The sequence below is a fragment of the Apodemus sylvaticus genome, chromosome 17, assembly GCF_947179515.1.
Source record: "Apodemus sylvaticus chromosome 17, mApoSyl1.1, whole genome shotgun sequence".
NCBI classification, from domain to species: domain Eukaryota; kingdom Metazoa; phylum Chordata; class Mammalia; order Rodentia; family Muridae; genus Apodemus; species Apodemus sylvaticus.
The window spans coordinates 8,745,852-8,766,942 of record NC_067488.1 but is presented as its reverse complement, the minus strand read 5'-3'; the positions used below and the strand labels follow the sequence as shown (position 1 = coordinate 8,766,942).

The 21,091-nt window shown below is 38.4% G+C and overlaps 1 protein-coding gene across 2 annotated transcripts in view; it reads right to left on the bottom strand.

Moving 5' to 3' along the window:
• Window positions 1–21,091, bottom strand: part of Zfpm2 (zinc finger protein, FOG family member 2) — a 446,056-nt gene that overhangs the window by 151,558 nt on the left and 273,407 nt on the right. For both annotated transcript variants that reach the window (XM_052161357.1, XM_052161358.1), the window contains one exon: window positions 498–609. In XM_052161357.1, the coding sequence (XP_052017317.1) occupies window positions 498–609 (112 nt within the window). The remainder of the gene's footprint in view (window positions 1–497; window positions 610–21,091) is intronic.

Genomic DNA, 21,091 nt, shown 5'->3' with positions numbered 1-21,091 from the left:
CCTTCACAAAGCATCATGGGGCAGAATTTGGGCTTTGCAAAGGTTTCCTTTTGAGCTCCCTTCTCATCCTGCATGGATTTCTGGGATCTGATGGCAGGATAGTGCCCCCTGAAGCACACGCCTGGACACAAAGTACTAAATTTCAAAAGGTGTTTGCTTTTTGGTTGATAGTGTCTAAGAAGGGAATAAGAATTCACAATAGGCAGCTATCCATAAAACTATGAATAAAAGCATACCAACAAAGCCACTCATACAGGGGGCTTAGCAAATGTGCACAGCACTAAGTAATTAATGCTGTGACTCTTTTGTGTTTATGTTGTACAGAAGTAAAAAGTCAGAAAACGTCACGGAAAACACAGTGTAGTGAGGCTTGCAAAGGAACATTGAAGCGAGAGGTTTCTGTTAAACATGGTGCCCTCTTGTTCCTCTCTGTAGCAGTTCAAGTTACTCAGGTTTCAGTGCCACTGAGGAGATGCGGGAAGGGATCCTGAGCTTACCTTTGCTGTACACGATGCAGTTGTTTTTGCTGTCCTCCACTCCTTGCCAAGTCACATCCAGAAGCCACTTGGGACCAGCAGTCAGCACCATGGGGACCTGAGCCTTCGTCTTCTGTGGAACGATAACAAACAGATGCCGTTTGCTCTCCTTGAATTAAAAACTGAAATAATCACTGTACTAATTTTATTCTAACAAAAAACAACTAAATCTCCCAAACCATAATCCAAGGCCTTCTTCTCCTGCCTCCTGGTATCTTTTTAAGATGACAGAAGCTGGAAGGCTCTTCTGTTTTTACTAATCTTGAATGGTGGAGTTATTATCTAGGATTTTCTCTCCTAAATGATACTGGATCAGATCTCCAAGATTAGGCAGACCTCTGGTGGCTCTGAATTATAAAGAGAATGCAGATGACTCTCATTGCAGAGAGCAGAGTGTTTGGAAGTGAACTTTAGACACATTGTACTTCAGTATCAACAGGATCTCATGATTTCCTGAAACAGACAGGAAAGAATTTAAAGAATCAGGATCCATTCCAAAGCTCTGTCCTAGCAACGTTTATATTAGAGTCGGTGCTTATTCGGTACGAATGATGAAATGCACCCGCCTGCCTTTGCTCAAGTGTGGCTATATTGTCTGACTCTAACTGCAACAATAAGGATGCTAAAGGACTCATCACACATTGTCTCCAGGAAACAGGAGCAACCCTGAATAAATCCAATGCAGAGAGACAGGATCATGAGCTACCCTTTGCTCATACTGGCAGGGAGGCCAGGGTCACCATTCTAACAGAATATACCACAGATAGGTAAATCTAATTTTCATCAGATTCAACACTTTCGGGCGTCTGGAACCTAAATTCTTTACCCTTAAAGCTAGTTTGATAAATTTACACAACAACAAGAGATTCACTGGGGAGGAAATCAGGAAGTCTCCGTGTGAAGGCGCTTCCCCCATGAGTCACAGTGAACTGGCTTTCAGACTTATCATTCGACAGCCCGTGTTCTGTGTATCAAATATCAGGAAGCCACAACACTGAGGACAATACAAGGGTCTCAAGGTAATTTCTGAACTGAATTTTCACCTAGATATGATTCTGCCAAAGAAAGCTCAGTGCATCCTGGGACTTCCTCACATGTTCTGTACTATCACAAATTTCCCAAATTGACACAAGTATTCGCTGGAGGATTTTCATGTACCCTGGCAAATTCAGACCTCACAGGAATATGGAAAATCCATTTCACCCACTGCACAACTGCAAGGACTATGCACAACATACCAATCCATTCACAGCAAAGAGATGTTTAAAACTATGTATAAAATAGGTGCTAACTCCTTTGTTAAAATAAGCATCATGTTAGGCAAGGTAATGACTTGTGCTAATACACAATGTATTAGCCATACAATGTACTAATAAATTATTCACCTGCAAAGGATAAATTTGAGAACAAGTCTGAAATGATAGCTATGAATTGTGTACTTGTACATTTGTATTATATCTGTGTGTGTGTATGTGTGTGTGTGTGTGTGGTGTGTAGTGTGTAGCTGAGGAGTGCCACAGTAATTTCTTTGAATACTAAACTTGGGGCCTTTCCATTAAGTAAAGTCTTCAGGAAATCTTAGTATAAAATGAATAAGCCAGCTATCCTATATCTAATTTTCCACATATTATACACATTCAAAAACACACACACACAAACATACAAATGAGAGAGAGAGAGAGAGAGAGAAAGAGAGAGAGAGAGAGAGAGAGAGAGAGAGAGAGAGAGAGAGAGAGAGAGAGAGATTCAGTCCTGTTCTTAGTACTAGAAATATGAGGGTTTTTTAATTATTATTAAAGATTCAGGTGAAGATGTTAATTGTTTAATAAACTGTGAAAAAGATCATGGTATAAGCCCATCCACCTGGAAATTGTCTGGGATATATTCAATGGCAATGAGGAAATGTCTGTCTTGTAGAGAGTCTCAGGGGAAACCAGAGAGGCACCATACAGGAAATATATACAGTTAGAGGGATCATGTGGACAAATGCTGAACAAAATATAAGAAAACAGAGTGTACAACCTTGGAAATTCTTTACAGCCTCCCTATCTTCTTCCTTCCCCCCCTTTTTCTTAGAGATTTTTTGTTTGGTTGGTTTGGTTTGGTTTTTGACAGTGTTTCTCTCTGTGTAGTCCTGGCTGCTCAGAAATTCAGTTTCCAGGCTGACCTTGAACTCAGAGAGCTGCCTGCCTCTTCCTCCAGAAGGCTGGCATTAAAGTCTTGTCATTCACCACCACTGTCTGCCTTTAACACTTTTCTTAGTATCAACAAATTACTAAAAGAAAGGGCTAGCTTTCATCATCACCATTGTCATCTAATGCCTTCTTTCTTAAAAATAGAAAAGACTTATGGGGGATATGCTTGGGAGTAAGGGCTGGAAATAGACCCACAAGGATCATAACACATCAGGCAAAACCTTTTGTGATTAATTCTCTAAGTCAGTGGCTTTCAACCTGTGATTTTTTTTTAATACAGTTTCTCATTTTGTAGTGACTGCTTAACCATAAAAGTATTTCCATTGCTACTTCATAGCTGTAATTTTGCTACTCTTATGAATCATAATGTAAATATCTGTTAAGCAGGATATCTTATGTAAGACCCCTGTGAAAGGGTCATTCGATCCCCCAAAGGGTCACAAAGCACAGGTTGAGAACACTGTTTGTGTCACCAGACACAGTCACTAGAGATAGTTTCATAGATGGAACAGAAAGGGTAATGTGACTTCTCCTATTTGCATAGTGTAGTAGAGGCTCACTCTGCCTTACGTACAGTTGAGTGAGTCAAACCTGAATGATTAAATAATGACATGTGAGAAAATACCTGGCAGAAGGCAGTGCCAGTGTCCAGATTATATTTTTTGTTCCCACCGTGCTCACGCTAAATGAAACCTGAAGTCATGAGTTTTGTTGGACTGAAGGGTTTATGAGGAGGCAGGGATGTTTAGCTCACCCTAGATGCTACTGCTATTGAAACGATATTAGTAGTTTCTGTCTACTTAATAACAGCTGCATGGAGAATTTTAATACTCCACCTGACTGATACTCTTTCTCTTTTTACTACTGCGGCATTAGATAGTTATACCTTTATCCCCACTGTTTCATTCCTAAACAAGTTAAGACAAGAGGATATGACTTTTTAACTCAAAACAAAAATAGTTGATTCATTGCATTTCTGAATGATAAGTTAATATTGTATCTCTTAGCACTTTGCTAAACTTGCACCAGGCCTCAGCCCGGGTAGATACCAATTTAAGAAACTGAATTGAAAGGGAAACCTTTTTTCTACTCCATGTCAGCAAGGCTGAGTATAAGAGTTCTAGCTGAAAGCTATACCCAAGCTGTAACGTAAATAATACGTAGATAAAAAATCTCAAGGGACCAGTTATTACAGTTTTGGGGAAGTGAGTCAATTTCTTTCTGAAGAAGTCAACTTTTGTAGAGATTGACTGCCTTCAAAGAAGATTACCAAGTGTGAGAAGGAAGGGAGTTAGCCAGGATTATGTGAAATGTACACTCCAGAAAAATCCATGAATACAAAATAACGATAACTTCCACATTGACCATTGTCCATTCCCTCATGTCTCTCTCTTATATGAGGAGTCATAGACATTCTAGAGTTTTAGAAACTTTAAATTTTAGTCTTTAGCTTATGGGAGGGATTTAAGGCAAATAGTCATTAACTCATAAAGTTATCAAGACACACTGGAAAAATATGAATATATTTGTTGCTAGCTTGGTTTTTCTGGGGTATTTTTTGTTGTTGCTGTTGTTTTGAATTTGTTTTTGTTTTTGAGATCACCAACAGAGGCATTAATCCCCAAATTACAATATGTAGACCAGAAATCCAATATGGATATCAAGGTGTCCCACAGATATGTTCATTTTTGGAGGTTCTGAAATACAGTCAGTTTCCTGTTGGCTAGATATTTCACAGCAATATTGTTTTAGGTGCTCATAAATGGCATGGCAGACAGGAGAATGGTCCTGAAGCCAGCTAGCCATCCTCCAAGTCTCAGCACCTGAAAATATGTTACCTTCCTTAGCAACATAAGTGGCTCAAATATTTAGGACACGAGAGAAGGTAGGTCCCATTAATTATGCAGTTAGACCAATTCAAACCCCAGGGGTGGGGGGTTACTAAAAGTAGGAAAGGAAGACAGAAGGGTAAATGAGGAGCTTCAGAGATGCTGGGCAAGGTGGTTCACACTTCCAATCCCAGCACTCTAGAGGCTGAGGTAGGGGGATTGCTGTGAGTCTACAGACCACATAATGTGTTCTGGGCTGGCCTGGGCTATAGAGTGATACTCTATCATAAGCAATCAAGCAAACAAACAAATTCCACACACACAGGGTCCCACCTGCTTTTAAGGATGAGGACCTGACCTAAGCCATTAGCAAAAGAATGTGGTAGCTCAGTCCTCAATTTCCGGGAAGGAAGAGCCAGAAACAGTTGTTTTGGCTCAACCTTAAAACAATATTGTTATGAAATATCTAGCCAAAAGGAAATTGACTGTATTTCAGAACCTCCAAAAATGAACATATCAGTGGGACACCTTGATATCCATATTGGATTTCTGGTCTACATATTGTAATTTGGGGATTGATGCCTCTGTTGATCTCAAAAAAAACAAAAAACAAATCAAAACAACAACAACAACAACAACAAAAACACCCCAGAAAAACCAAGCTAGCAACAAATATATTCAGATTTACTTATCTGTGTTTCCTTCCTTCCTTCCTTCCTTCCTTCCTTCCTTCCTTCCTTCCTTCCTTCCTTCCTTCCTTCCTTCCTTCCTTCCTGTTTTAAAATATCAAAGTTCCATTCTCAAATGCTTTCAAAGTTATAAAACACTTTTTTTCAGAACAACAACTGATGTTCCTGCTTCAGGCTGACTCTGAACACCCAGTGGTGCCTGCAAGAATCCTTGCTTCTGTTTAGGATCTACACAATTACGTCTGACATCATCTCTGACTTTGCACTTGGAATATATTAAAAGCCAAGGTGAGGGAGAAGACAATGAACTTGGGAATGTTCATTCATGTTACTGGTAAGTTGTCATTCTGGAAATTCAACCAAGTATGCTAACCTTCAGAATACATATCTCCAAGAAAGTGTATTCTATCCCAATACATTAATATATTAAAAGGGAGCATAGAGCCCAGGTTATGATTGTGGTGTGACAAGCGTTTACTAAAAATTCCGAATGAACAAATAAACTGAAATGTCAACAGTATTTACTGATTCCCCCTTTTTCTTGAGAATTTATAGTGTTTACAGTGATTATCATAGAAGTTAGGGACATAATTTTCTTATTATCCAGTTTAAGCATTGTGATAGTTAATGTTATTATTCAAGAATCATAATAATAATCAATAATATTATTTTCAAAAGCATTACTCCATAATTTCCATCTTCACATGTTAAAAGATTCTTTTAGAAGTTAGATCACCATGTGACTTTACTTGAGCACCGGAAAGTGAATAAAGAGTGGGTGGGAGGGAGTGGGGAGGGTGGTCAGAACCTGGAACCTCAGCTCTTCAGAGGCCTAGGCCTAATGAGAGGACGAGGAAGACAGCCTGGCTTACATCACATCGTGAGATCTTGTCTGGAAAAGATTATCAGAACAAACACATGGAAGACAAAAAAAGAAGAGGAGAGGGAGTAGAGAAGGATCAGGAGGAAGAAGAGTGGGAGGAGAGAGGTAAAGGAGGAGCAGGAGGGGGAGCAGGAGGAGGCCTGATGCTATTTCCATGTGGAACAGAGTCTGTAAAATAACGGGCATCCATGACCATGCCTTGCCTTTGCCCAAGTTTTCCAGTAGGCATATGTGAGAGGAACCGTGAAGGCTGTTGGTCACGTAGCATGAGAAAGAAAGTAACTTTCTAATGTAAAAGATCATGATATTTTTAATCTTTGTGAAGCCTAGTTTATACTAATTTAATTTCCTTTATTTTAGCTTCCATTTTGAAATACCTAAAGAGATAGAGCTTTGTTAGTTAAAGTTTATGCTTTATCTGTAGCTCTTTCTGTAATAATTCAAGGCACATAAAAGGAGACTTTAATTTCAGTTAAACTGGATTAAAAAAAACCTGTACACTTTTTGAGGTTCTACATTGTAAGTTAAGAAAAAACTATCTGCACTTCTAGACATAGTTTGAACCCAGAGTTTCACATTTAGACAGCTCACAACTAGACAAACTTGACAAGGACAAAATGGGTCCTAAGTGTCACTTCTTAGAAATAATTAGAATCATCTAATGTGGATAAGAGAGGTCAGACTGGCATCCACTGCTCACTAACCTTTGGAGTTACTGAACTGACAAAGGAGGTAGCCTTCAATAAATGTTTATATTCGAGCCAAAAGGTTAATGGAGATAAAAGTAGAAAGCCCAAAGGTAAAGAAGAGAGAATTCTAACCCAAGAAATGGATGACATAAGGCTGTCTCAGGATTCCAAATTTTACTTGAGAATTTTGTTGTTTCCATAAAAAGAGCTAGGGAGAACTAGAAGTCAAAGAAAGAACACACATATGAGAAGAACTGCATCCCTGCAAAATGAAAAAAGACAAAAACCAGCTGCTGCACCTCTGTAAAAAAAAAAAAAAAGCTTACAATTGCTGTACGCCCACAAAAGGACTGCAGTTGCTTCACCCCTGCAAAAAAACCTTACAGCTGCCACACCCCTGCACAAGGACTAAGGCTGCCACACCCCTGCACAAGGACTGAGGCTGTTGCACCCCTGCATAAGGACTGAGGCTGCCAAACCCCTGCACAAGGACTGCGGCTGTTCTACTGCATGTGTCTTAAACCTTGACCATTAGATGAAGGTTAACAGCAATGGGAATGATCCTGATGCTCTTTCCATATCTATGTTGTACACAAAAGGATGCAAAGCCCGTTTGACAGTACTCTACTCTCTTAATAATTGATATCATTTGCTCTTCCCTCAATAATAAAAATATAGTTGAAATAGGCATAGAAAAATTTCAGAATTACTGCAGATATTAAATTCATATCAGAATCAAAGGCCCCTGTGCGCGCGCGCACACACACACACACACACACACACACACACACACACACACACACATGGACTTTGTGCTTTCTCTTTATATATATATATTTTTTTTTTTTCTATATGCTTTGTTTTCAATCCAAACGCTTTCCCCTTTCCCAGTTCCCCCCTCCCTATATGTCCCATAAGTTCTCTTCTCTCCATCCATTCTCCTATCTTTCCCCCTCCCTTTTCTCTGTCCTGGTACTCCCCTACAATGCTGGATCAAGCCTTTCCAGGATTAGGGCCCTCTTCTTCCTTCTTCATGGGAATCATTTGATATGCTAATTGTATCTTCAGTATGCAGAGTTTCAGGGCTAATTAATATCCACTTATCAATGATTGCATTCCATGTGTATTCTTTTGTGATTGCGTTACCTCGCTTAGGATGATATTTTCCAGTTCCAACCATTTTTAGGCAAATGGTTGTAACTGGACTTTGTGCTTTCTAATTGACTTTTAGAAATTGAATCCTACTCCTACCATCAACACTTTAGCTAATTTGTTCTCATATCTAATTTAAAAAAAGTGATAACTCTGTGTGAGTTCATATTTTACTACCACACATTTTTTTTTCATAGTAAAAATTTCAGTCAATGGATTCAAGTAATTCTCAACATTGGAATTTGATTCCATTCAGTCTTACAGTAATGTTTTTTTTCATAGTAAAAATTTCAGTCAATGGATTCAAGTAATTCTCCACATTGGAATTTGATTCCATTCAGTCATACAGTAATGTGAACATTTAATCACTCTTTTTATAGTGTGTGATCTATCTAGTAACAATGAGTTTGAATTTTAAGAAGCAACAATGTGATCAACGGGAGCAAACAGATTAAAATCCTTCATGCAGAGTTCTAATTCCAGGCTTTACAGAATTATGTGTTTTATAACTTCAGACCTGTTCTATAATTCCCCTCCCCACAAAATTATCTATTTAACCAGACTTAATTTCCAATGAATACGTGTCTTTAAGTAAATAAATACAATTTAGAAGGCAAAACTTCTGAATTTTTGTACTTGATACTATTGAAGTAAGACTTGTGTAAAAAGTGTGTGTGTGTGTGTGTGTGTGTGTGTGTGTACCTGCATGCTTGTTTGTGTAGGGGGTGCACATGCAAATGGGAGAGTCATTTAAAGGCACAACTACAAATTAAGCTGAATTATATTACCTATATTTGTTATTTGTATAATAACAAAATTCAACTTTTAAGTTCTAATCTCAAAACTTGTACTGCCTGAAAAGATTGTTGTACTTTACGTAATTTTCAAACATAAATGAACAAGCAAACAAAAAACCAACTATAAGATACTCTGAAATTAGATGGCACATTAACATGGCAAATGAGAAAGACATTATCGGTATGTTCTAAAAGCCACTGAAGTATCCAGGCAGGCAAACATAGAGGCATGCATGGGGATTCTGTGAAGATATCACTGCAATCTTATTTTTCTTGAGTGTGGCCCCCAAAAATATCTGCTATGGGGTCCAGGAGAGTGCAATTCCAGAGCAGTTCTGCTAAGAGACATCTTCAAGTTGCCTGTGGGATGTGGGATGTCAACCACACTAAGAGACTTTAAAAAAAGTCAGTGTAGAATACAATGATCGAATTCTTGCCTAATATATCCATACTCAGACAGTTTTATCTGTATGAAGCAACAATTTAAATAATTGTTATCTCCTGAGGTGTATTTCCTTGCAGCCACTGCTCAAATATAGAAAGTTCAATACACAAAATAATGATCTTGCTCAAAGAGAAACAAATAATTCTATATGTGCACATTTTTTTAAAAGCAAATTGTGCTTCCAAATAAGACTAACCATTCCATGATAAATAGAAAATCAGCACGGGCTGAAATTACCCACTCTGAAGATAGGAATTTTTCACTTTCCAAAGGAAAGAATCACTAAATTAATAAGACCCAAACTATCCAGATATTTATTGGACTTTCATTTTCAAAAAGAATAGACTCACTTCTCCCTCTCCTCGCCAGCTCCACTCCCACAGCCTCATCTGCTCTGTGCTTGCATTTGGCTCCGAGCAGGAGTTTTTCTCTCCAAGCTGGCGGCCAGTAACTCCAACCTTTTTATTTTATGCCTTTCTGAGAGTCACAGAGTGTTTAAGGAGTGCTGTTTGGCTCTTGGCAGAGTTTCTGGGCTTGCACCTAATGCAAAAGAGTGTCAGAGCTGAAACTCTGAGAAGAGAGAAAAAAAAAGACAAAAAATGAAACAAATTGCTCTCCAGTAGCCTTCCGTTTAGAAGACCATCACACAAAATGTGGCAGGGGTCGGGAACATGTGAACCTCGGGAGAGACATGCGACCTGAAGCCAGTCACTTAACCTCTGAAGGTCTCATCTTCTTTCTGTGTAAGATGATCTCATAGGTCCTTACAGCTTGTTAGAACTGTCATTATCAGACATTTGCTAGAGAAGTTGCTTTCCAGCCAAACTCATGTTTTGAGTCTGTCCAGGAAGATACACATGGAAACCCAACTCAACAACGCTTCTACTTATTTAAAAAAATGCATTTTTTCTGGTAAATAAATAAATAAATAATCTATATTAACTGAATGATATATATACATACATATATATATGTATACATATATATATGAAACCTATTCAGAGAAAGCAGTGTGTTTGCAATAAAGGTGTTATCTTGAAGAACAGAAGTATATATACTAGATATACATTTATATATTGGTCTACACAGGTTTACCAAATCCTAAGTGTCACTTCTGTTAAGTCATCTCCCTTTGAGACTCATGCAATGACACAGTGTACTCAAGAAAATGCAAAGCTACCCTGGGATACTGAGAGGTGTCCATCCTTCAGGAATTAATCTACAGCAACATGTAATGAATATACTGGCATCAGCAGCAGCAGCAGCAGCATCACTGTCATTGTTATTGTGGTTGTTACTTTGACCAACCTTGATTTCTATTAAATTTACTCATTCTTTCACAGTTTTGCACACACACACACACACACACACACGCACATGCACACAATTCTCATTGTTCTCAGCCTCACCCTTTCCTCAGACCCTCCCTCCTCTGGCCCACTTCTCCTTGCCTACACTGATCTCTTACCTGAGTTCGTGTCTATTTGTTTTGTCTGTGTGCCTCTTTTTTTCACGATGGCCACCTGGGTGACCTTGGGATTGGAACTACATTTAAGTCTGGTGAGTACTCCAGTGCATAGACTACTGATAATAACCACCCCTACCCCTTACCAGGCATCACCAGTAGTAGCCCGTGATCAGCAGGATGCTAAGGTCCCATAAACGCTCTGCCTCACATATGGGTGACTGTGGAGGAGTCTATCTTCTCAGGACCACAAACAGCTATCAAAGGTGCTCTGAGTTCTGGATTACACTATCCAATTCTCTTTCTGAAGGATGTGATGTTGCTGCCTTGCTCCCTATCCTCTGGCTTTTACCTTCTGTTTCCTCTTCTCCAGTCTTCCATGAGCATTGGAGGGGTAAGATAAATGATATTGTCTAGACCTGACCCTCATCTGTAACCTATTTTCTGCACTTAGGACAGTCAAGAGGGAGAGAAGGGCTATGTTAATAATATTAAATGTTATTATTAATTTAATGTTGATAATATTAAAATCTGCAATAAGTAGACATGTTTTTCTTTTATTTACTCATTTTCTTTGTGTGCATCTTTATATCTGTTATCTTAAATTAATTAGAGCTCACTTATATTTAGAATTTAAAAATCCCTGCAGGGTTTGGGGTGCCAGGGAGGGTTGGCACCTGAGGGGGACCTGTTCTTTACAGGACAAGCGTCTACCTCACATAGGCAGGTTCCTGTGCTTTGCCCTCTTGAGACTGTGGGAGCAGCAGCGTAACCAAACATGAGGGCTCTGTGCTTTCCGTACCCAGAGTCTCTGGCTAGCAGGTGTGCTCCTGCCTGGGGAGGTGAGGAAGCCTGCTACAAAGTCAGTGAGCTCAAACTTGGTTAGTATTGCATCTGGAAAACTTTTTGTAATGTGATTATTTTTATTGTTGCTAATTTTCAGGGTTTTATATTTTAAAATGAAAAATGAAGAATAGACAAGAATGTAAAAGTAATTAATGTCTTAGTAAGACATATTTGTTTATAAGTCTCTGTCCTGTGATACTTAAACTTTAGTAAGTCCACTTCAATTCTCTATCCTATATTTTATCTCTCTCTCTCCCTCCCATTCCTCCCTCCTTCCCTCCCTCCCTCTTCTTTCCTCCTTTTTGCATGCAGGGAATAGAAGTAAGCGTCACATTACCAGTCTTTAACTGATCATTTCTTTTAAAAAATAAGAGTTGTGAACAAAAAGCATCAATTCATATAGTGGGTACTGAGTTTAAATACAAATATCAATGCTTTGTGGCATCCAGTTATATCTGAGCTATCCCGAACAACCCTGAGATTTCACCTTACACCAGTCAGAATGGCTAAGGTCAAAAACTCAGAAGGCAGCAGGTGTTGGCGAGGATGTGGAGAAAGAGGAACACTCCTCCACTGCTGGTGGGGCTGTAAGATGGTACAACCACTTTGGAAATCAGTCTGGTGGTTCCTCAGAAAACTGGACATGACACTTCTGGAAGACCCTGCTATAACTCTCCTGGGCATATACCCAAAGGATTCCCTGGCATGCAATAAAGACACATGCTCCATTATGTTCATAGCAGCCTTATTTATAATAGCCAGAAGCTAGAAAGAACCCAGATGCCTCTCAAAGGAGGAATGGATACAGAAAATGTGGTATATTTACACAATGGAATACTACTCAGCAATTAGAAACAATGAATTCACAAAAATTTTAGGCAAATGGTTTGATCTGGAAAATATCATCCTAAGTGAGGTAACCAAATAACAAAAGAATACACATGGAATGCAATCTCTGATAAGTGGGTATTAATTAGCCCAGAAGCTCTGAATACCCAAGGCACAAATCGCATAACAAATGACTCCCATGAAGAAGTATGGAGAGGGTCCTGATCCTGGAAAGGATTGATCTAGCGTTGGAGGGGAATATAAGGGCAGAGAAAAAGGAGGGAGGTGATTGGAGAATGGGTGGAGAGAAGAAGGTTTATGGGACATATGGGGAGGGGGGATCTGGGAAAGGGGAAATCATTTGGAATGTAAACAAAGAATATAGAAAATAAAAATATTTAAAAAATTATTGTAAAAAAAAGAAAACAATTGATTTGTGTTGTCTAAATGTGGTTTCTGCAATGTCAGTAATAGAACATTGCATGTAAATTCAATCCAACTATTAATAGACAACGACATCTACTTTTGTCCTTATCTTTGTTATTTCTGTTTTCAGAAAGTTACTGCTCACTTGTTTGAATAATAATTTCTGTTTTTAATGGAAATTATTTATAGTCATATGTGTGGTGACATTTACTAATTATCTCTACACAGAAAACTCTAACAATGAAGAGTTGATGACTTGCACTTCTCTAGATGCTCGCAATATATTAGCAATAATAGTTAAGTAGCACTCACATAGATTACTTAATTCAATATTAATAATTAAGACACCTGTATTTAAGCCTATGATTGACATTGTAATGCATATCCCATGATCCATGACCAAATGACAGAGTAGCCACAGATGAGAAATGATTGCTAGACTGTGTTAGGAGAGAGTGGAGTTTAGTGGCAGGTGTGGGGCTATCCTTACTGTTGAGCTAAAAACATTCAGGTTACTTGTGGGTAGAAAGGAAAGACCATAAAACATGACATATTTTTATACTTATTTCTCAATTCTAATCCTAATGGTCCTTCAAGATGTCTATTTGGAGCTTATCTATGCATCGCCATATCTATTAAATGCCAGCCTATTGCTTCCCAGTCTTTTGCTAAGACCAAGTACATCAATTTACGACTCTTTATTCTGCCAGAGGTTTTTTTTCCCTAGATGATCCTAGACCCTGCCAAGATGGCAATCTATATTAACCACCACAATAGCCATATGAATATGTATACTTTATGTTTATGCTCATTAGTTAATTTAATACACTTTACTAATTAATGGTTAAAAGCTGGTGAATGATTGAATGAACACCATATGCACCTCACTTTAGCAAGTACGTGACTTCATAGAAATTGCTAAAATTAATTAAATTAATTATTTGATTGCTATATGGGGCTGGAGAGATGGCTCAACAGTTAAGAGCACTTTCAGCTCTTGCCAAGAATCCAGGCTCCTACAACAGCTGACTCACAACTGTCCATGCCTTCAGTTCAGTAGGATTGGTGCTCTCTTCTGGTCTCTACATGTATTATGCATGCAAGTGAGGCCCATACATACATGGAGGCCATCAAATATACACATAAAATAAAAATTTCAATTACAAAAGTATATTTAATTCAGGGTTATTTTGATAAGAAAACAAGTACATGTAATATATACCAACAGTGCTGGGTATGTCAGCCCCTGTAAACATTTCGCTTATGCTTCTACTTATCCTTAAAAAAAGGTGATTTCTCAGACTTGTGGAATTCCCAGTAAAATAATTTTGGCTGATTCAAAAAGGGATACATCTCCCTAATGTATGATTTATTCTGTTACATTTCTTACGCAGCAGCTATGTGATGAAATTTTAGGCACTACACTGTGTCTAAACTGATTTTTTTTTACAATCCCATAAGAATACTATTAAACCTATTTTATAAAGATAAATATCTGGGCTCTAAAAAGGTAAATCGTTGACCCAATCATTGATCAATAGGAACTTCCTTAACCATGAACTGTCCTGGGCTTTTCTCTCAGAGGTCTATGGAGGCATTCTCTCAATGATGGGGAGACACTCAAGATCTTCTTAGAAAGTGTGCTTGATGTGAGTTTTTCCCATCCTTGGAAGCTGGCTTAAATAGTTTTCCAGGAGCCAGTGGCTAGCAGTTTCTGCTTTACATCATGCAAGATGCCTTGCTGCACTTTGCAGAAGCTAATTGCACGGCGCCTCATTAATAATCCTTGGGGTTTTCTGAGCTGTGAAATTTGTAGCCTCTGTGGTGAATTATTTCTCACATTTGCACAGTTTGGGGTCTTGTAAGTCTAGCTGCGATGCTTAAAATCACTACCAGGCATCAAGTAAAGAGAAGAGAGTAGATGTACTCTCTTAGCGACATAAAATATTGAAAAACAGATAATAGCCTTTAATATAGTATTTTCATGACTGTAGGCAGTTTTAGACTCATAGAGGTGATTATATCTTATACTGGATAAAAAATAACCTATATAAGCATTTCCAATCATAAGCAGAACTCATGAGATCCAAGATGACTTCATGGTCAGTATTCTGAATGGTACCGGTTGCACAAGGATACATAGGAATAGGAAACGTCCCCTGGTGCATAATTGTTGCTTAACAAACATAGGGCAACTTCACATGATCTCTGATGAGGCATTAGTGTACAATCTGAGCAAAAGGTAACATCAGCAGCCTTTGGCAGAGCAGAAGACCCCCTTTCTTTGGCGCCTTTAGATCTACATGCCTGGGTTTATTTAGTATGCCTTTTAGATGAGACTGGCTTTGATCTCACACAGGTAGACTGGACTAAAGCCCAAGCACACCCCTGCTGGAGAAAATTAAAAAGTCAAAAATCTGGAAAGTCAAAAGGAAGGCTTGGTGAGAAACATGAAACTGACATGTTTGACTACAGAAGCTTGAAAGCAAAATATTCGATTATAATTTAGATACTATTCATTGAATGCTCACAACAGCATGCTCTAGAATGTAGTAAAACTGATGAAGGTGAAAGGGAGGAATCTTAGTTCCCGTCTTTGTGGGATTCATGAAGCCACGGCGCTATAGCCCTACAGGCGGTGTGTTTCGGTTTGAACCCAGCTTCCCAACATGGCTGCTTGTGTGTGTTGTGAATGTGGTCAGGTCTGTGCCATTCTGCGAGTATCAGTTCTTTTCCTAATGTCATGAGGACTCACGGAGCTATGGTAGATGTGAAATTGAACAAGAGAAATGCAAAGTGTTTCTTATGTTTATCATGTGCTCTAATGGGAGGAAATGGAGCAAAATTTGGGGAAAATAACTAAATTTCTTCCAGAAATACTGTCTACCTTGGCACACAACAGGAGCAAGGCTGGCTTGGACTATTAGACACCCTGTCACAATAGCAAGTTTAGAACTTACTAAATTTGTAACACCTAAATCAACAGAATAATGTATAATAGATAAAAATGTGTAGAAGTTTACATACTTGATCCTTCATCAACTTACCATATTAGTTAGTAGCCAAATAAAGTCATCACAGCATGTTAGTAAAATGAGTATAATAACTCTATGCTAACTGAATAATAACTTGATTTATAAAAAGATTTACTTAATGCAAAAACATTCTTTGTTTGTGATAGTCTAAATTCCATAGCTGGTTTTTTTTTAGCCTAGGCACAAAGCACAAAAATGTATTATTATTAATAAGAGGTAGTATCTAATATACAGTACATGACTATACTATATAATGTTTACATTAGATTTGATATATCCATTTCCTCTAACATTTAATTTTCCCCTTACCCTAAAATCTTCCTATAATCTTTAAACTAGCCTTTTAAAATTTACAGAATACAACTGTCACAGTCACCATACAGAGCGATTACCCCCTTACTTCTGCCTATAATTTTATTAGATATCATGGGACCTAAAATCTTATTTGTGCTGCATTAGGAAAGTGACTGGGAAAAAATTCTTGGCATTGCATTCGTAGCTCAGCTTCTTCTCCACTCTGAACTCGTGACTTCCACTTTGAACACGAGTTCGTTATGTGGTAAGCCCAATTTGAAGATGTGATTTTGTGTGGTACTGCATGCCAGCATAGTGCCTTAATTATTATTACCTTAAGCACATGAGCTTAGTTAGTGTTTTTCTCATCTCCTTTATCACGTGGAACAGAATGAAAGCAAGACCAAATCAAAGCACAGTCTCCCATAGTTAAGGAGACTGTGACTTTACCATTAAAGGCTCAATGCTACATGTCACAACTACAGTTTTCTAAGGGATCTGTGGACTCACTAAACTTGAGCTTCTTTCTAACCCTCTCTGAGTGGTTGAGTTCCCTAAGTCATAATGGATGAGTTTTCCAAGCAGGTTTACTTCAGTAAAGAACCAGGACTCCTCAGTGGTGTGGCCTCCTTCTGACACTAGGGTTCCTTTCTTTTTCTTTGTGGGAGAAACTCAGAAAACACACTTGTCCAGGGTGCTCAATCAGTCTTCTAAAACTTTACTCTTTTTCTTAATGTTAGATACAAATTATTAGTCTCCTTCAGCGTTTCTAAAATTAAATGAGCACAGTAGTGTTAAATACAAATTGTGCAGAATGCTTCGCTTTGTAGGAACAAAGATGGAATCCCTCCAATAAACTCTAGTGACTCTTTCATGGGACCTTCTACACACCTGAGATCTGAATTAGAGACCATGTCACAATTCATACTGACATAGAACTCTCTAATTCAGTTTTATATGAAAGAAAAAAATGCAGCAACAACAAAATTCATATTAAGAAATAATCTTTGCCACATTACATATACAGAGCAGAATTGTGCTTATGTGTGTGTGTGTGTGGTTTTTTTTTGTCTGTGAGTACATGAGCATATGTGTATGTAACATTTGTTGGCAAAATGTCTCATACCACTAAGACTGTGGACCTTGAGTTGAAGTTGAACATTTATCTTCAAGTTGTGCTTGCTAACTCAAATTCTCTTTTCTAATAGTCAAGACTTTTAGTGTATTAGAGGAAGGCTTATTTCTAAATCACATCCTTACTTCTGCCCTTTCAGTACCATAGAAAATAACTTCTCATGATAGCCACACAATGGATGAATTTCTAATGTTTATAAGAACACACGTAGAAGTCCCATTTTCTCAGTCACACGGTTCTAGAACATATGAAAAAAAGTTTGATAATTTTGCACTAGACTAATTTAAGCAAAGTTAAAGTAAACCTAAGGAGAAGGTTGGATGATAGTTAAATCTGACCCATGACAAATGACAGGTAGTTTCATTTATAAAGCAGAATACTAAATGTAGAGTATAAATAAACTGAAGAATTTTTAAAATCTCTCATTTAACCATCGTGAATAGACTAAACACATGGAAGTAAACCAAATTATCTAGTAGCTTTTTTTTTTTTCTGTCTTAAAAGTAAAGATTGAGAGTTGGAGGAGAAAGGGCATGGAGGGAAACTAGAGATAGGAAGAAGGGTCCAGCTTGGGACTGGTGCAGACAGCCGGTGTTCCAATAAGACTCAACAAACAGCTCTGATCAGAATCTAAGTGATGGGAAACAGCCTGTAGCTTCGAGATAGCTGCCTCACACTATTTCTGAGCTCAGCCAGCACAGGTAGCATCATGAATGTATAATTATAATTATGCATCAGAGTGTGCATAATGATCATAAAATCTGTAAACAAAGGAAACATATTAGAATTTCTCGGCTATTTTCAAGATAATGCCATATCATATAAAATATGACTGAATTTTTTTTTTTGAGGGCTGGATTCCTAAAACTTTCATATGAAATGTGCTAACTTCAGAAAATTACTAATAAATTGGTATTGCATTAAAAGTCTCCTTTGAGGAAATATGTAAAAAGAGTTATGTCAAAGACATGCAACTATTTCAAGACATAAGATGAAATCTTTTTTGAACACTCACATTTAAAGGATGTAGGCTTAGAGACTCTGGTAATAATTAGTGGTATTTTGCACCTCTGATAGTTATAGAGTAATACACGTCCTTGCAGTTAGCTGTTGGGGAAAAATTACCATCTGCAATGGAGAGCCATGTTGCTGAGCATTAATGCCAAGCAGTGATCTTATTTCTCATAGTACCAGTTTCTAAGGATTTAATTACAGGAGTCTTACCCGGCGCCTCCAGTTGTGCTGCAGATTCATTTCCTTTCGGCTTTGTAAGGCAAAGCTAGACTTCTGACTGGAGGCTAACATCCCTTCCCACCAAATGATTATGGCATATTACGTCTATTTTTGATGCAACTCTCCCTTATATTTCTTGAGCAAAATAACATGATATGCTGGAACCCTAATCTGTTCTCACGGTACTATTTTTATTGCTAAGTCATGGAATCTGTCCAAGTTCTGGTCATTCCAGAATGACAGAGTCTTAAGCTGAGTGCTCTCATCTAAAGGGACTAGGTAAGCCTGGAAAGAAACACCCACTACAAGGATGGAGTCCACACACAGGGACTAGGTGTCAGATACTCAGGATACTTGAGGGGACACCGACTCTTTACTAGGCAAATCAGACATCCTGGAACCTTCTTCCATCTGTTTCCTAGCCCTTCCAGCAAAACCCAAAGAAACCATTGAGTATCCTTCTCTTTCAAAGGGGTTCCTTTATTTTTCTTAATACCAGGATTCTTGCTTCTTGATTTTCCCCCTAAAACCCTTGCATTTTTGGTCAGAATCTATAAGCCCTTGAGGCAAATATTTTGTCATTTACTTTAATAGTGGTTCATATTGTACATAATCCTCTACTCCAATGATCTTTTATGTTTTCCATCAGGTGACTTCCATTCTCTCCCTCGCATTCGATCACCTTTATTTTCCCTCTTCCCCTTCTGTCTCTTCTTTCCTCCCCTCTCCTCTCCTCTCCTCTTCTCTCTTCTCTCCTCCCCTCTCCCCTCCCCTCCCCTCTCCTCTCCCTCTCCCGTCCCCTCCCCTCCTCTCCTCTCCCCTCCCTTCCTCTTCTCTCTTCTCCTCTCCCCTCCCCTCTCCTTTCCTCTCCCCTTCCTCCCCTCTCATCTCCCCTCCTCTCCTCTCTCTTCCCCTCCCCTTTTCCCTTTCTCTTTCTTTCTCTATGCATCTCTATCCCTTTTCTCCCTTCTCTTCTCCCTTCTCTCTGCCTTTCCCTCCCTCCTCTCAAGCTCTCCCTCTCCATCTTCCTGTCCCCCTCATTCTCCTCCTTTCTCCAAGTCCTACTCAGCAGCACTACTTATTCAGTTGTCATTTGTCTGTGCTGATATACTAAACAAAACACTTAAGAATACATTTTACACACACATTAATTCTCATACTTATATTGTTAGATTTGTGAAATAACTGAAAGCTAGCTTTGACAAATCAGGGCATTGGCAGATAATGACTAAATCATACATGGTACAAGGAGTGTGTCCTCAAATTCATGAGAAATAAGGAACTTTGAGGATATCTGAGGATTTTAGATTGTGGATGACTCAACAGGGAAATGAAAGCAACCAACAGCTCAGCTGAAGAGTTAAGAGAAGTGATTACAACACTGGCTTGGACTCTGAAGAAGTTTTGAGGTGGTGTTGGAGTCCTGTTGTGTCAAAGCAGTGGGTAATAATCTATGTTTCCCTAAGGAATTTAGAAGATGAGTAAATGATCCAGTGTCTACCATTTTTACCATTTTTTATTTGCTTGTTTTATTTCATTTTTGTCTTTGAGACAGCGTCTCAAGTAGCTCATGTTGGTCTCACTTGTTAGTTCAAGGATAGCCTTGAAATTAAAATAGTTTTGTTTAGAACACTGGAATGCTGGGATTATAGACTCTTGCCACAATGCACAATTTTGTATGCTGGGTGTTAAACTCAGAGCTGCACGTATGCTGGGCATGCATCCTGCCTAGCAAACCAAAATCCTAACTACAAATGACACTTACAAAACAAAATAAAACAAACAGAAAACCTTTCCCATTATTTCTCCAGTAAAATGAAAATAATCTTATTTCAGCTTTTGGGACACATGGTAAAATCCTGGTTCGCACGCTGAGATGTTTTAAATTGATGATTTCATTGCATAGTGACCCAGGAGAAAGAAGGCAAAGAGAGATGAGAAAATTCTCAGACTTTCCAATAATTTGCTAGGTTTAGCTATATTATTTGACATTTGAAAAAAAAAGCCCTCCACATTGTAACCAAATATTTATGGATTGTTTTGGTGGACAGTTTGGTTTTATTCTCCAGTATTGGCTGGCATGACATTTTGACAGCAATACTAGATGACTATCCTGCAGACGCCCTTCACTTAAACCAGTAAATCTGTGAAATGGTTAAATGCAAGGGATCATATTTATAAATGAACACTCCAAGTTCATTGGAATGTGCACATTTAGAACTCAAATACATTTGTCACGTTTACCAAGTGCTCCACAAAACAGAGGCTGCAGGACCCATGGCTCCTTGGTTGTTATGGTATTTAGTTTTCAATTTGATGCCTTCATTTAGAATGTAGTATAGCACATGTGAAAACAGATGCACTTATACCACATGCAACAGCAAGCTGTCTCTTCTGGTGACAAATTCTCATTTGAAATACAGTAAATAAAATATCTTCGTCATTTAGCCTAGTGTTTCTCAATGTTCAGCTTATAATCCTCGGGGAAACCTTGAACTTATTGATGATTTTCCTCTATAACCCATTGCTTGAATTGAGCGAACAACTGACCCCTCCAGCTGCAGGAATAGTCAGCTTTTAGAGACGAAAGGACGCAGGTCATTAGTATTTTAAT